The sequence below is a fragment of the Elephantulus edwardii genome, unplaced genomic scaffold (genome assembly GCF_000299155.1).
Source record: "Elephantulus edwardii isolate Elephantulus edwardi_28Jun2011 unplaced genomic scaffold, EleEdw1.0 scaffold00052, whole genome shotgun sequence".
In the NCBI taxonomy this organism is placed as follows: Eukaryota; Metazoa; Chordata; class Mammalia; order Macroscelidea; family Macroscelididae; genus Elephantulus; species Elephantulus edwardii.
Genome location: NW_006399802.1, coordinates 3,852,319 through 3,867,925, shown reverse-complemented (window position 1 = coordinate 3,867,925; position 15,607 = coordinate 3,852,319). Strand labels below are relative to the sequence as shown.

The window sequence follows — 15,607 nt, the reverse complement described above, 5'->3', positions numbered from 1 at the left end:
CAACTCCCCACACTTCATGGCAAGTAGAACTGAAGTCATGAGGACTGTAGCACAACAGAGTGGCTGCTTCATAAAAGTCAGCACCCGCCATCTTCCCCTTCACACACCTGTGTGAGGTGATAAAGATAGCAGAATTAGCCTGCAGCTGTGGTCCAGCCAGATAAAGCATTTAGGCGGGAAGCTAAGCGACAAGTGACTGTGTGTATGCGTGTGTTTTAAAGTGTTAGTTACTTTGGACTTTTTTTTTTTGAAAGCTCCTAGGCTGCTTGTGGACATCAGACTAAAACGGGAAGGAACTGCGGCAAGATGGATTTAAGAAAGGACCAATCGCCACGTGGGAAGGCTCACCAGACACCTGATCCTCATTCAGGTAAAGAGACTTTACAAGGCAGTGGCTGCTGGGAGGAATGCGGGTGATGGTTAGGTGACTATTCTTTTTTTCAATTTGGCACAAAAAGGTTTGAGTATGTACATAGAACATGTGGAGGATTAAGGCTGTAGAACTTCCTGAGGCCTGCTAACACTATGAGTCTAACAAGCCAGAGAAACACAAGGAAGCAATGAACAAATTGTTGATTAAAAAAAGTATTAAAAGATAATGATCATGCCCAATACTGAATGTGTATGGAAATACATCTCTCCATACCTATCCAATCTGTATGCCAAGCAAGTTATCTGAGAGGCTGGACTCTATGAGGAGGAGAGTGGCATCAAGATTGGAGGGAGACTCATCAATAATCTGCCTTATGCAGAGGAGACAACCTTGTTTGCTGAAGGTGAGGAGGACTTGAAGCACTTGTTGCAGTAGACTTGGTGCCTCTTTGGAGGCAGGAAAATGGGGCTTCACCTCACACACTCTGAAGATATTGTGAGGAGGTGCTATTCCTTGGAGGAGGACATGATGCTGGGAAGAGTGGAGGGTCAGCAAAGGAGAGGAAGACCCTCCGTCAGGTGAATTGACACGGTGACTGCTGCAATGGGCTGGCGTGTGTCAGGAAGTATGAGGATGGTGCAGGAGAGGAACAGGGTTCAGATCTTTTGTTCTTAGGGCTGCTATGAGTCCTGGTAGATGTGAAGGCACCTAACAACAACAATGGGAATGTAAATACATCCATATGTTCTCAAGCTAGTATAAATTTGGTATAACTGTTGGAAAGAGATGTGACAATGATTAGCAACCACTATTCTTATTAGGTGCCATGGAGTCGATTATGACACATAACTATGAACAAGAGATCTGAGCCTTGGGCTTTGAAGCATGGCACAATTGTGTTTATTCTCTCGACTCACAAACCCTACTCCTTGGATCTACACTAAAGCAACAGCTCTCAAATGGTTTTGCTGACTTCTAAATCTTGAGATACCCTAAGAGAAGGCTTTAAACTTTTTTGTGCCACTCTGATGAATCCTATAGACCCCTTCTTAGAATAAAAAGAGCCCCAAACAAACACATAGGAACCCTTGCTTCAATGGCAGCACATACCCTAAAATTGTAACGATATGGAGATTAGCAAGGCCCCTGTACAAGTATGCCACAAACATTTGTGAAGTGTTAGGTATTTTTCCTGATGAGAATATAATTTTGAAATACTATTTTCAGTAAGCACTTAAAAATGGAATGCATTAACCTAAATCAAATTACCTTTCATTATATCTGTGTCTTGCTAAATGAAATTCTTATGAACATTAAAGAGGACACTTTTTGGGGGAGGAAAGAAGAAATTAAATAAAAAAATAAAGGAAAAGGAATATGATAACATACACTTATCACATTAAAAAAGCATTGTGATCTGGTAATAAAAGGTTTGCATATACGCTAAACAATGAGATACAGCTGTAGGTCTAAAACTATATTAATGGTAAACATAAATGATATTCCGAGGTATTTGCAACAACTGCTATGGGATATGAAAATCAAGAAGTTTCAGGTACTGGTAAAACCACTGTGGTTTGTTCCTACTTTCATAATTGAAGGAAATGGTAATTTAAATTAGAGGTTGGTAAAAATAGAGATGCAATTATTTTCCATCGCTGTCATAAGAATAGGAGCCCCTGGGTCATGCAAACAGTGGATGGGCTCAGCCGCTCATTCAAAGTCAGAAGTTAGGGTCTCCGCATAGGCACCTTAGAAAAAAAGACGTGAGGATCAACTTCTGGGGGGGGGAAATTAACCATCTCGTGGAGCATAATTCTATTCTGGCACACATGGGGTTGCTATGACTCTGTGAACTCTGTGGCAATTGGTGGTGGTGATGTCCTTAGTATAAAATGTACCATGGTCAGACTACACCCTCTGTCCTCTACTGAGGGTGACAGTGTAGATTAACATAGTAAAGGCTCAAAAAAAGGCTACTTCAAAGACTCATTAACTTTCCTCAAATTTATTTATTTATTTATTTTTTAAATTAAATTTCATTAGTTTTAATGAACATTTACAGATATTTTGGGTTTTCATTCATTCATTGTTGCACTGTTTTCTCCACCCTCATCCCCAGTTCGTTCTTCTTTCCCCCCCATGTCTGTTTTAATTGTCCAATTGCCACAGTGCTTGTCAAAGCCAGTTCTGATTAATCTCCTTTGTCAGTGTGTCCTTTGCCATTCCCTATCACTCCTCCCTGAGAGAGACTTCACCCTGATTCATAAGGAAAAGGGGATGGCGTATTCTCTTAGCTACTTCCTGCTGAAAAGGGACGCTGTGGGTTTCAGGGTGAAGGTCTTCTCTCACTACTCTAAAGGGCCCCTTTGGCAGTATTTCTTCAAATTTATAAGGCAACAGAACTTTTTTTATGATAGTAACTTTAGTATGTTAAAGAATTTGGGCAAACACAATGCTAAAGAATGCATAAATATGCATATTACAATTTGATCTACACAACAATTCATTGCCCAAGAAAAAGTCAAGCAATTAGATAAATAATAATATATCGACTTGATTAAATAGCAAGTATGTTTAAGACTGTACAATAGAAAATATTTTATATGATGTTAGATTAAAGATATACAAAATAATGGTATGCTATTAGGGCACAAGGCCAGGAGGGGCAGGTCCTTGGAGAAGGACATCACAGGAGAAGACCCTGGATGAGATGGACTGATACAGGAACTGGGGCAGTGGGAGGAGGTGTGTCAGCATAGGGCAGGCTTCAGAGCTATTGTACATTGGTTTGCAATGAGTCGCAGGTGACTGGATGGCATATAACAACAATATAGTTGTTGTGTTGAAAAAGAATTGATGCCTTTGAGTTGTGGTGTTGGAGAAGAGCACTGAACATCCCAAACAAACGTGTCTTGGAGAGAATGCAGCCAGAGAGCTCTTTGGAGGCAAGGATGATGAGGCTTTGCCTCACATACTTCAGGCATGTTGCTAGGAGGGGCTGTTGCTTGGAGAGGGACATGATGCTTGGAAGGGTGGAGGATTGGCAAAGGAGAGGAAGACCCTCAACCAGGCGGATGACATGATGACTGCCACAAACGGGCTCTAGTGTGTCAGGAATGAGGATGGTACAAGGCAGGACAGGGTTCAGATCTGTTGTTCATGGGTTGCTATGAATCATACTCGATTTAACGGCACCTAACAACAACATCGTTGTTCACTGTAGTTGAATCAGAACTGACTCACTGCTGACCTGCAGTGGGTTTTCAGAGGCTGTAAACCACACAGAAGAGCTTATTCATCTTTCTCCCTGGAAGCAGCTTATAGATTTGAACTGCTTGCCTTGGATTTGGCAGTGTATTTCCTATCCACTTGATGTTAAAACTCTCGTAATACAAGGGCTGGATGCAAATGAATAAAAGGAAGGCAAGTTAAGAATGGCAGAGCATGGATGACTTCTTTTTCTTTCATTTGTACAATATGTACAATATGTTACAATATGTAACATCATAACAGGGTGATAACACATTTACAAACAATCACTCTGAAGAGTTGTCTTCCAAAAGCAGGAGGGTATACTTACCCTGCAGGTGAGATTGTCATGAAGGAGGCTTTCCCTGGGTGGGCCTTATCCTTTGCATTCTGGATGTGCTGACCCCCGCCATTTCCCTAAATGTAGGAAATTCAACTGCTTAGTTTGTGCTGGTGGGGGTCTGCATTTGTGCTTTCCCCTGGGGGAAAAAATTAAAAGAAGGGAAAAAACCCCAACTGGGGGGGAATCTTAGACACCACGTGGAGATTCTATTGCCTTTCTATAGGACTCTTCCCTGCCCCCCACCCCCAGTGGTGAGAATCTTTGTTTTCTTGATGTTGAGCTTCAATCCATATTGAAGGGTGAAGTCCTTGACCTTCTGCAGCAAGTATTTCAGGTCCTCCTCAGTTTCAGCAGGGAAGGTTATATCATCTGCAAAATGCAGGTTGTTGATGAATCTTCCTCTAATCCTGATGTCATATTCCTCCTCATACAGCCCAGCCTCCTGTATGATCTGTTCTGCATATAGATGGAAAAGATATAGAGATAGGACACATTCCTGGCATACATCCTTCCTGATTTTGAACCATGCAATGTTTCTTTGCTCTGTTCTGACAGTTGCGTCCTGGTTCAAGTATAGGTTTCACAAGTGTTCTGGGATTCCCATTTTTTTTTTCAGTTAGCCACAGTTTGGTTTTTGGGTTTTTTAAAATTAATAATTTTAATGAACATTTACAGAGATTTTGGATTTCCATTCATTCATTGCTGTAACTATAAGACTCTTTTTTAAATAAGACTTTTTTTATTGATAAATTCCATCAAGCATCACTTTTCCTGCTAACCGTCTCTCACTTTGGTCCTACAGAAGTCATTGGAACCAGGTGTTTGCGAAACCGGGAACAACTCAGGAAAAGAAAAGCTGAAGCGCAGGAAAAAGAAACCTTCCACTGGCTGTTTGGGTACAGTATCATTGGACATCATTGTGGGGAGAGAACACATACTCTCAAATGAGCGATGCTGTGTTCCAAGTAGTGCTACTTAAAGTAGTGCTCACTTCACAGATGATGTTTCCAACCAGTCCAAGAATCAGGCACTGTAATCCCTATTTTACTAAGAAGGGAAACTAAATCTCTGGTGGGTTAAGGCTCACAGAGTAAAACAGTTGTTGTTGCTGTTGAGCAGCATCGAGTTGCAACTGACCCATGCTGACCCTCTAGCAGGTTTTCAGAGGCTGTTCATTGCACGGGAGGAGATTGTTCATCCTTCTGCAGAGCAGCTGGTGGACATGAACCACGTGCCTTCTGGATTGCAGGGCAGCTTCTTGCCACTAGGCCACTAGTAGAGGGAACACAATTTTATCCCTGATCACTTTTAATTAAAGCATCAGACAACAGAGATATATTGGCCTCTGATGACAGAGACATATTGGTGACTCAGCTTCTCTCATAGAAACATATTAAACATCATGTTGTTAGGCGTGGGGCTTACCAGTGAGGAAGCCTTCCACCAGTTCTCTATGTCTTCTGTTAGTGAAATCTTTATCATATGGGTGACAAACTCTCTATAGAGAAAGACAAAACATCATCTGTACATGAAGAAGCAGAAGAATCTGAGGCATCCTTGTATCTCCATTCAAAGTCAGCTGTATGTCATCTCTTGTAGGGAGCACAGAATAGGGTGACTATAAATCAGGCAGCATCCACTCACATCTTAAAATGCAGCTGTGAACAGAGTGGTTTGCTTGACGATAGAAGGGGGATTGTGCAGGGCTGGAATTGTAGTATCCATCTACACCTGGATTTTGAGATTTCTATACTGTGGGGTCTAATGGTGCTGCAATTCCAAAGGCATACGGTTCAAATCTACCAGCTGCTCCTCGGGAGAAGGATGGGTAATCTCCTCCTCTGTGATTTACTGTCTCTGAAAATCTGCTGGAGGCTCAGCTATGAGTCGATCCCAGCTCGATGGCAAACAACAGTACTGTGGGCAGGGCCATTCTGGTGGTGGAGGAGAGGCCTGTGCATGTGGCTCAGCAAGGTCTCTGACCTCTCCTACCAGCAGCACCCCTCCCTCCAGTTGTCACAATTAAAAATGAGTCAAGGCGTGGCTCAATGTACCCTGGGGGTCAAAATCACCTGCCACCAAAAACCACTGGGCTAAGCATTCTTCTCAAGAGTTGCCTTTAAGCCCTGTGATAGTCTTGGTGGCATAAAGGGTTAACTGTTGGGCTGCCATCCACAAGGCCAGCAGTTTGAATCCACCAGCTGCTCTTCAGGAGAAAGAGGAGGCAGTTTTTTGCTCCCACTGAAATTCACAGCCTCAGAAATCACAATGAAGGGTCACTGTGAGTTGGAATTGACCCTGTGGCAGCAGGCTTTTGTTTATTTTCTTTCTTCCTTTTTGGTTTATGGATGAAGTATTTTGTCTGTGAGGCTGCAACACAAAGCTCAGTTATAACATGTTTCTGCAGCACCAGATGGTTCTAAACCCATCACAGGGAAACAGATTTCTACTCAGCAAGCCGACGGGACAGAGTAGACCCTGTCCCACGTGATTTCTAAGGCTGTACATCTTTCCAGAAGCAGAATCCTACATCTTTCTCTCGCAGGGCAGCTGGTAGGTTTGAACTGCTGATCTTTTGGTTAGCAGCAACACCTTACCTACTGTGCCATGAGGGTTCCTTTAGCTCACACAATAGGAGAATGGAATCAGTATAACTCAGCCATAATGTTATTTCATGATTTTCCCTACCAAGTTGGATAATAGTGAGAGTAGAATGAAAATTTTATAGGAAAGGAAAAGGCTGTCACCTTGACTTGCAATATGTAAGCAAGAACCTTTTGAGCAGTGTTTTATGACAACTGAAAACAAATGAGTGCTCGAATCCAGAGCACCACCCCACCAGAGTAGCTCACAGCGGCCACCCCACACAGCTGCCCGCAAGTGTCAGGCTGCACTTCCTCCCGTGCCCGGCTTAACCGCAGCTACCCTGGCTCAGCACGACTCTCTTATTTGCATGACCTCAGCATCTGCAAGCCACATCTATCAGTTTGCAACAGAAACTATCTGTTGTGTTGTTGTGTTGTGTGTTCGTCCTGTCTCCTTCAAAACAACCTTCAGTCACATTTACCTGTTTGGATTATCCAAGTGAACTCTGCTAGTACCAAGGATCATTTTTGTTAGCCATTTAAAACTTGCATAGATAGGTTCTGAGGCCTTTGTGCCAACTCTATTTCTCCCCTCTACCTCCAGAGACAGTTATTTTTCTGGAAAGTGAGTTCTTTTTAATTTAAAAATCACAATACATCATGTTATAGGAGAAAAGCCTGTATTCGGGTTCTGTGGCTGTAATTATACAATTAGTTCTCCTACCCACCAAGCAACCTGGAAAATTTGCCTATGGAAAAGCAGTGCTTTCATTTGCTAGCCAAAGCATTCTCTTCTGTGTGAGTTTGTATTTCTCACTGGGCTTTGGGTTTATACATCAGTCTCTTTGTACCTGGCTGATGTGCTCAGCCTCCTGGAACTGGACTGAGCGAGGCTCAGGGTGCGAGGCTCAGGGTGCTCACAGAATCAGGGTTCTGCAGGGACAATGCTGAGATGATCACCCTCCTGGAGCATGCCTTGGCGAGCCTCTTTGCCCCTGGCTGCTCTTGCACTGGTGGCACGCTTGTATACTCCTGCAGGCGGAATACTCACTCCTCACTTGTTGACTATTTTATCATCTGACATTTTAAACTGACGATGATAAAAAAATAATCTACTATTTTGCACATTAATGACATGTCTAACAGTAATGGATGCTTAGGTGGAAGGTGAGAAAACCCCAATGATGGTTAAGGTTGTGTGTCAGGTTGGCCTGGCTGTGATTCTCAATGATGTAGGAAGTTATGCAATGATGTAGCCAGCCTCTGTTTTGTGATCTGATGTGGTCATCCTCCATTTTTGCACACCTTGGTCTTTAGAACCAATCATGTCAGTAAATGAGGGGTGGGCATAGCCTCTTTCACACTGTTATGTACCACATACTCTCTGGTGGCCTAGTAGAAAGAATTGAACTGCTGATCCAAAGGTATATATTTTGAATTTGTGGGAGAACAGATGCTACATGGAGAAAGATGGGCAATCTCCTCTTGTGTAATTTACAGCCTCCGAAAACTCATTGGTTGGTCAGCTATGGGTTGGTGTTGACTCAATGGTGTGACAACAACATCAAAGACAAGTTATCACACACAGTGATAGCTTAGTACCAGAGAGAGGCAGCACAGTGAAATGGTTAAAGCCCAGCTGGTAAAGCTAGCGTAAATAGATGTGAAACCCGGCTCCCTAACTTCCTAGTTGATTAACCACGTTCCTTAGCCTCTTTCTGCCTCAGTTTTGTCATCTGCCAGAGGGAGATAACAACAGTATCTACTTTATAAAATGATGTAACAATTACATGAGACAGCAAAAGGTAATTAACTTACAGCAGTTCTTGACACAGAGGAAATAGTGTGTTTCCTATTTTAATATCAGAGAACCATTCCTGTTTGTAGAACTTACTCATATAAGTTATTAAATATGATTCTTATAACAACCATGTGAGCTTGGTGAGATGAGCCCCCATTTTAAAGATGAGGAAACTAAGTCATAAGAGACTTGCTTGCAATCACAGAGTCGATAAATATTGGTCTAGATAGACCACATGGATATATATTAACTTATTATTATTGAGTGAAAGCTTACTTGACAAATGGGTTTCATGACATTACATGTATGTGGCTATTTTTATATCTCTCAAATACCAGGAAAGACATGCACATTATATTACTCAGGTTCCCTTATATTGAGATCTGCATAGAAAATTATTTAAGATTTAATACCTAGGGGAAAAAATGTGTCCTGAAGAATTCGGATATACTATTGTTTCTTTCTGGCTCTAATGTGTCAGGAGGTGTGAGGATGGCTCAGGATAAGACAGGGTTCAGATCACAGAGTTCGTAGGGTCGCTATGGGTTGTATTTTACTCAACGGCACTTAAAAACAACATTGTTTATTTTTAATTAATAAGAATGTTATTATTAATCTCATTACCTTGGTTGCTTAGAGTTATAGTTCAAAATAATGAGTTCCCATAACCATCTTCTTTAGACTGCCTCTTCTACATGATTTTTAATATTTTTTACTGTATATAATTTTTATCTTGACCCTGTGTGTATGCAATATATGTTATTTATTTGGAATTTATATGTTCTTATACATCATCAAGTCATAACTGACCCTCCAGCAGGTTTTCAGAGACTGAAAAGTACTCAGGAGGAGACTGCCAGTTTTTCTCTCTCAAAACAGCTGGTGTATTCCAACAGTCTGCCTTTGAGTGGGCAGCACACCACCTTAATCACTAGGCTACCAGAGCTCCCTATCTGATATATGTTCTTGTTATTGTTATCTGTCATCGAGTCACCTGGAACTCTCATAGAGACCCTATGTTCTCTGATTGAACTCTGCTCTACTCTGAGCCAGTCTTACTGTCTCCCATACACCTACCGCCATTACCCCAGTTACTGTGTCAATCCATCTCATTCAGGGTCTTTCTCTCCTGCTTTGTCCCTCCACGCTTCCAAGCATGATGTCCCTCTCTAAGGACTGGTCCGTCTTAGCCACATGCCCAAATATGTGAGACAGAACTTCAAAATCTTTGCTTCTAAGGAGCAGCTTGGTTTCACTCTCTCTAAGACAGACTTGTTTGTTCTCTTGAAAGTCCATGGTATGTTCAAGATTCTTCTCCAGCACCACAACTCAAAGGCATTAATTAGATGTCTAAGTATCATATATACATATATTTGATACTGGCCACAGACTGGTTTTGGTGGAATGATCATTTTAAAAATGAAAACCTTATCCATCATGGATATTTTTAAACACAGAGAAAAGTAGAATATACTAGGATATACTTTTTGAAAAATGTATAAGACTCTATGAGTACTATAAGGGTTTTTGAAGAGACTGGTTTTCTCTCCAGGGAACATCAAGTTTACGAAAGGAAATGAGGTCTCCTCTGAGATGAGGGTCTAAGGCAGGCTCCGCACAGTAAAGGCTCCAGGAGCTCTGAGCAGAAAGCACTGCAGCAGGTGGTCCCGTGAAGAAGGCTCTGCAGAGCAGGTCGCATGGAGCAGAATGTCAATAGGCTTAGAAAAACGATGAAATGCTTATTTATAGCATCTTTTTCTCCCTTCTAGCCCATCTGTATTGGCCATCTGTATTCTGGTTATATCTGCTGTGCCTAACAATCTTCACTGGCTATAATTTCCATGCATAGTCTTTAATCTTTTAGATATTTAACCCAGCCATTAATTAGCAGTAGGTATAATATGGCTGCTCGTGCCCTTATGCAGACTTTATAACCTTAAAACAGTGTGTGCAGCTTCTGACACAGCTTACGGCACACGGTGCTTGCTGTGTACTAGAGCTCATCAGCATTCTTCCTGTGAGACACTGCAAAAGACAAGCAAACTGTACACATCATCCACTGCACGAACAGGAGTCATGCCTGGGTGGGTCTGCAGCTTTGTGGAGCTGCAAACCCAGCTGTGTATCAGTTTACCCAGGGCTCAATGGGCTAACTTACACAGACGAAACAGAAAGAGACTAGTGTATAAAGCAGAGTGCCAGCCTAGGAGCTCTGGTTGCCTAGTGACAAGGAGCTGCACTGCAATCCCAAAGGTTTCAATCTACCAGCTGCTCCGTGGAAGAAGGAAATCTGCTCCAGTATGATCTACTGCCTCTGAAAACCTGCTGGAGGGTCAACAATGGGTTGGTTCTGACTCGAAGTCACGCAATAACAACAACCTATTTTTTAAAAAAAACATAACTTGTGTATTTATTGTTGTTGAAAATACACACAGCAGAACAACTGCGAACTCAGCAACACAGATGATGCATGTCCAATTCAGTAATGTTCTTCAAGTTACACAATCATTCTCCCTCTCCTTTTCAAAACTGTTGCTTCCCCATTAGCACAAACTCACGGGCCCTTAACTCTCTGTCTGCATCTCACCCACTGCTGTCCAGTCCATTTCGGCTCACGGCAAACCTGAACTGGGTTTCCATGGCTGTAAATCATTAACAGGAGACTGCCTCATTTCTGTCTTGTGCAGTGGCTGGTGGGTTCAAACAGCCAACCTTTCGATTAGCACACCAGCACAACACAACCCAAACATCTGCCACCAGGGTTTCTTTCCGTGGGTTCAAACAGCCAACCTTTCGATTAGCACACCAGCACAACACAACCCAAACATCTGCCACCAGGGTTCCTTTCCCATAGAATGCTAATCTATTTATAACAAGAGTGATCATTTTTCATAACCAAGCTTTCATGTTACTTCTCTGTCACATATACACATACATACACTCATACGCCAGAAGTTTCCTGGTGAGTCAAGCCTCAGAACCCCTAAATCCCAGAGGGCAATGTCTTCTCCTGGCCACTGACAACATCTGCCACCGTTTATCCTTTTATTTTATGATCAAGGAGTTTGAACCTGAAAAGGTGAAGTAACACACACAAGGCCACACAGCAGGAAGGCCTGGATATGTTACTAGCGAGCATCTGTTTGAATTGTGTAGCCCTGTTGCTGACACTGACTCTGATCTCTCCACAGGGAACACAAAAGAAGTAAGCGGCAGAGAATGGAAAAAGGAAATGAAAGTGGAAGAAGGAGGCAACAAGCCACCAAGCTGAAAGTGGAGCCTCGACCACGAAAAGGAAAGAAAACGGTGGAGGAAGTGTGGGAACGTACAGAGCGAGAACCTACAGAGCAAGAACCTGAGCCCTGTGGGAGTGCCAGGGACGCCTGCCTTCCCGGAGCCTCTGAAGAAGGCGCAGGAGCTGATGAAGACTTTTCTGAAAGAGGTCAAGAAAGTCTTGTTTATCAGGAAAATTGTTCTGAGTCCCAAGAAACAGGGGCACAAAACCACCTTTCCGAAACAGGCCTAGATATGGCTGAACCTGAGGTCCTCTCTTCTGAGACGTGCCAAGAGACAGTTGTACTTGAAGACTGTCCTTCCAGAATGTTCCCAGATGTTGCCGAACATGAAACATGCCAAGAAACACCTGTGCTTCAAGAGTGTCCTAGGATGGGCCAAGATATGGCCGAACCTGAAGTCCTCTCTCCTGAGACGTGCCAAGAGACAGCTGTACTTGAAGACTGTCCTTCCAGAATGTACCAAGATATTGCTGAACCTGAAATGTGCCAAGAAATAGCTGAGTTCCAAGAGCATCCTCCTAGAATGGACCAAGATATGGCCGTACCGGAAGACCTCTCTCCAAAAATGTGCAAAGGGAGTGCTGTACCTGCAGCCCTTGCTTCTACAACATCGGAGGATACAGATGACCTGGAAGGCTGCCCTCCTGGGCTATACCCTGAACCAGAAGTGCCTGAAGATGACCCTCTTGAAACAGACCAAAAACCAGCTGAGGAGTGGAATTCTGAACTAGACAGAGGAACAGCTGAGATGGAAAGTGTCTTTCTGAAAATGCCAGATACAGTTGTGCCCAAAGACCTGTCTACCAAAACAGACCAAGAAACAACTGAATCTGAATCCTTCTCCCACAAAACGTATGAAGAAATGACTGTACCTAAATCCCCTTCTCCTAAAACCCTTCAAGAAACAGCTGAGACTCAAGAATATTCTCCTGAAATATACAAAGAGACTCCTGAGCTTGAAGACTATTCTTCTGGCACAAACCAGGAGGAAATTGAGCCTGACGAATCTTTGTCTGAAGCATACCGAGAAATGCCTAGATCTGAGGAAAATTCACCTGAAATATATCAAGAAACATCTGAGCCGGAAGACCTCCGTACTAAGCCATATACAGATAGAGATGTGCCCAAAGAATGCATTCCAGAAGCATATGAAGAAACAGGCGTTCCTGCCGGCCAGAACCCCACGGTACACATAGTACACCAGGAGGAGACTCAGGATGCTTCTACTTTCCCTCAAGGTAAGGACTGTTTATTGGAAACGAGACAACAAGAGCCAACACCACTTACTGATATTTCCCATTTGGAGTCACAGCCCTAACTAGTGGTGGGATCCCCACCAGAGGGATTTTCAATCTTACTTGACAACCTCGGGTTCTCTCCAGTGATTGGGCTAGATTTAAATGAAAAATGCTTTTCCTTCAGCCAATACCTGTCTGGCTACTTTTCCAAAAGCTTAAAAGAAAATAATTGACATGGAATACTATGCAGCATGCAGGAGCAATAACTTTGTAAATTACTGCCTAACTTGGGAGGGACTGAAGAGCATTATGCTGAGTGAACTAACTTGGTCCCACAAAGATAAATATTGTATAAGACCATTATTGTAGAATGAGTACAAGGATCCAGGAGGGATGGGAGAGGCTGGAGGCAGAGGGATGTGGATGTGCAGGGGAAAGAGGGGATTAATCATTGGGTTGTACAATTTGATGGGTGGGGGGTGAGGGAAATGGAAAGAATTTGTTCGAATTTTCATTAGAATTTTGAAAATAAACTAGTGAAAAACATACACACACACAAAAAGGGAAACTAATTAAAAATGCAAACACGTAGAGTAGGTGCCTGTACATACTATACATTTTGAGAAACTGTAGTCAGTAAGGGAAGTAAACCCATTATAGGATGAATTACATGCAAAACACTTTACAGGACATCTAAGTCTAGATTAACAAAAAGCTTGGTGAATGCCATTTCCCCCACCCCCGGAAAATGTAATATTGCTGATAAAGGAAAGGTGAGTACATTCATTGTATAAAGCCAAGGGAGATACAACTCAAACTCCACTCATTGCCAGAAGATCCAATTATAAAAAAAGGTCCAGTTGCCAGGGACTTCCATTCCTTTCAGATTTATCAGGTTTACCAAATTCCTTTTTAGCCAAATATTTATTGCTGGAAAGCTTCTTTCTCCTGCCTTTCTTTGAGCAATCACTGACTTTTGAAAAATCACGCAACTTTTCATCTTGACAAATTTGAGAGTATTGATTCTCTTTGAATAATATTGTAGGTGGATGAGAAACAGGCTCATCTATCAGATCACAATTTTGCCCATGGAACTGTTTTCTAAAGAAATCCAGGTGGCAGCTTATTTCCATTATTAATTTTTTAAACTTTCACAATAATGTTTAAAGACTATTATTAAAAGTAATATTTTAGTCAACATTTATTTTAACAAGAAGAATATTGAATATACCATGGATTGCTAAGAGAAGAAACAGATTCATCCTGGAGAGGGTGAAACCAGGCTGCTCCTTGGAGACAAGGATTCTGAAGCTTCGTCTGACATACTTTGGACGTGTTAAAACAAGGACTCAGTCCTTGGAGAGGGGTAACATGAGGATGGAGGGACAGAACAAGAGAGGAAGACCCTCAATGAGGTGGATTGATTCAGTGACTGGGGTAATGGAGTTAGGTGTGTTGGAGACAGTGAGATTGGCACAGGATAGAGCAGGGTGTAGCTGTTGTAAATAGAGTCTCAGGCAACTCGATGGCACAATAACAGCAACATGTGCCAGACGCTATATTAACTATTTTATGTGAATTATTTTGTTCAGTATTAACAATTATATTGGAGTAATAATATCCACTTATATATGAGAAACTGAAAGGTTAAGTTTCTTAGAAAGGATAATTTTCTTTTCTTTTCTTTTTTTTAAAATTTTTGTGTGCGTGTACCGTCAAATCAGATCTGACTGGTACTGGAGGAGATTGCCCCTCCTTCCCCGGCAGAGCATCTGGTGGATTCGAACCGTGCGCCTCTGGGATTGTAGTTGCAGCTCCTTGCCACTAGGCCACCAGAGCTCCCCAGAAAGGATCATTTTCTTTGGTTATTATCTTTAAAAGAGAGCTCTGGACGCCCAGTGGTAAGGAGCTGCACTGTCAACTCAAAGGCAGGAAGTTTAAATCTCCAGCTGCTCCATGGGAGAAAGATGGGTAATCTCCTCTCTCGTGATTTTTTGTCTCTGGAAACCTGCTGGAGGTCAGCTACACTGTTGTTATTGGTTTTTATGTGCCATCGAGTTGCCCATGGTTCATGATGACCTTATGTACAATAGCTCTGAATCCTGCCCTATCTTGAGCCAGTCTCACTGACTCCCAACACACCTAATCCCATTACCCCAGTTACCGTGTCAATCCATCTTATCCAAGGTCTTCCTATCCTGTGCTGTGCCTCCACCCTTCCAAGAATAATATCCTTCTCCAAAAATTGGTCCCTCCTGGCTACATTCCCAAAGTATGTTGTTGTTGTTATTATGTGCTTTCGAGTCACCTGTGACTCATAACGACTCTATGTACAACAGCCCTAAACCCTGCTCGGTCCTGTGCCAATCTCACTGTCTCTGACACACCTACCTCCATTACCCCAGTCACTGAATCAATCCATCTCATCAAGGATCTTCCTCTCTTGCACTATCCCTCCAGCCTCCCAAGCATGATGTCCCTTTTCAAGGACTCCTTGCAACATGTTCAAAGTATGTCAGACGAAGCTTCAGAATCCTTGCCTCCAAGGAGCAGCCTTCACCCTCTCCAGGACTAGCAGTCCATGGTATATTCAATACTCTTCTCCAGCACCATAGCTCAAAGGCATTAATTCTCCTTCTATCACCTCTAGTCATGGTTCGGATTTCTGATGCATATGTGCTTCCAAGTCCTAGCCTCCAAGAAGAACCTTGGTTTCACT

At 42.6% G+C, this 15,607-nt stretch overlaps 1 protein-coding gene across 1 annotated transcript in view; it reads left to right on the top strand.

Annotated features, from left to right (window-relative positions):
* Positions 1 to 306: 306 nt before the first annotated feature.
* HEMGN (hemogen) overlaps positions 307 to 15,607 on the top strand; it is a 24,372-nt gene continuing 9,071 nt past the window's right edge. The window contains exons 1-4 of the mRNA XM_006886964.1: positions 307 to 370; positions 4,450 to 4,467; positions 4,771 to 4,864; positions 11,546 to 12,888. Coding sequence (XP_006887026.1) covers positions 307 to 370; positions 4,450 to 4,467; positions 4,771 to 4,864; positions 11,546 to 12,888 — 1,519 coding nt within the window. The remainder of the gene's footprint in view (positions 371 to 4,449; positions 4,468 to 4,770; positions 4,865 to 11,545; positions 12,889 to 15,607) is intronic.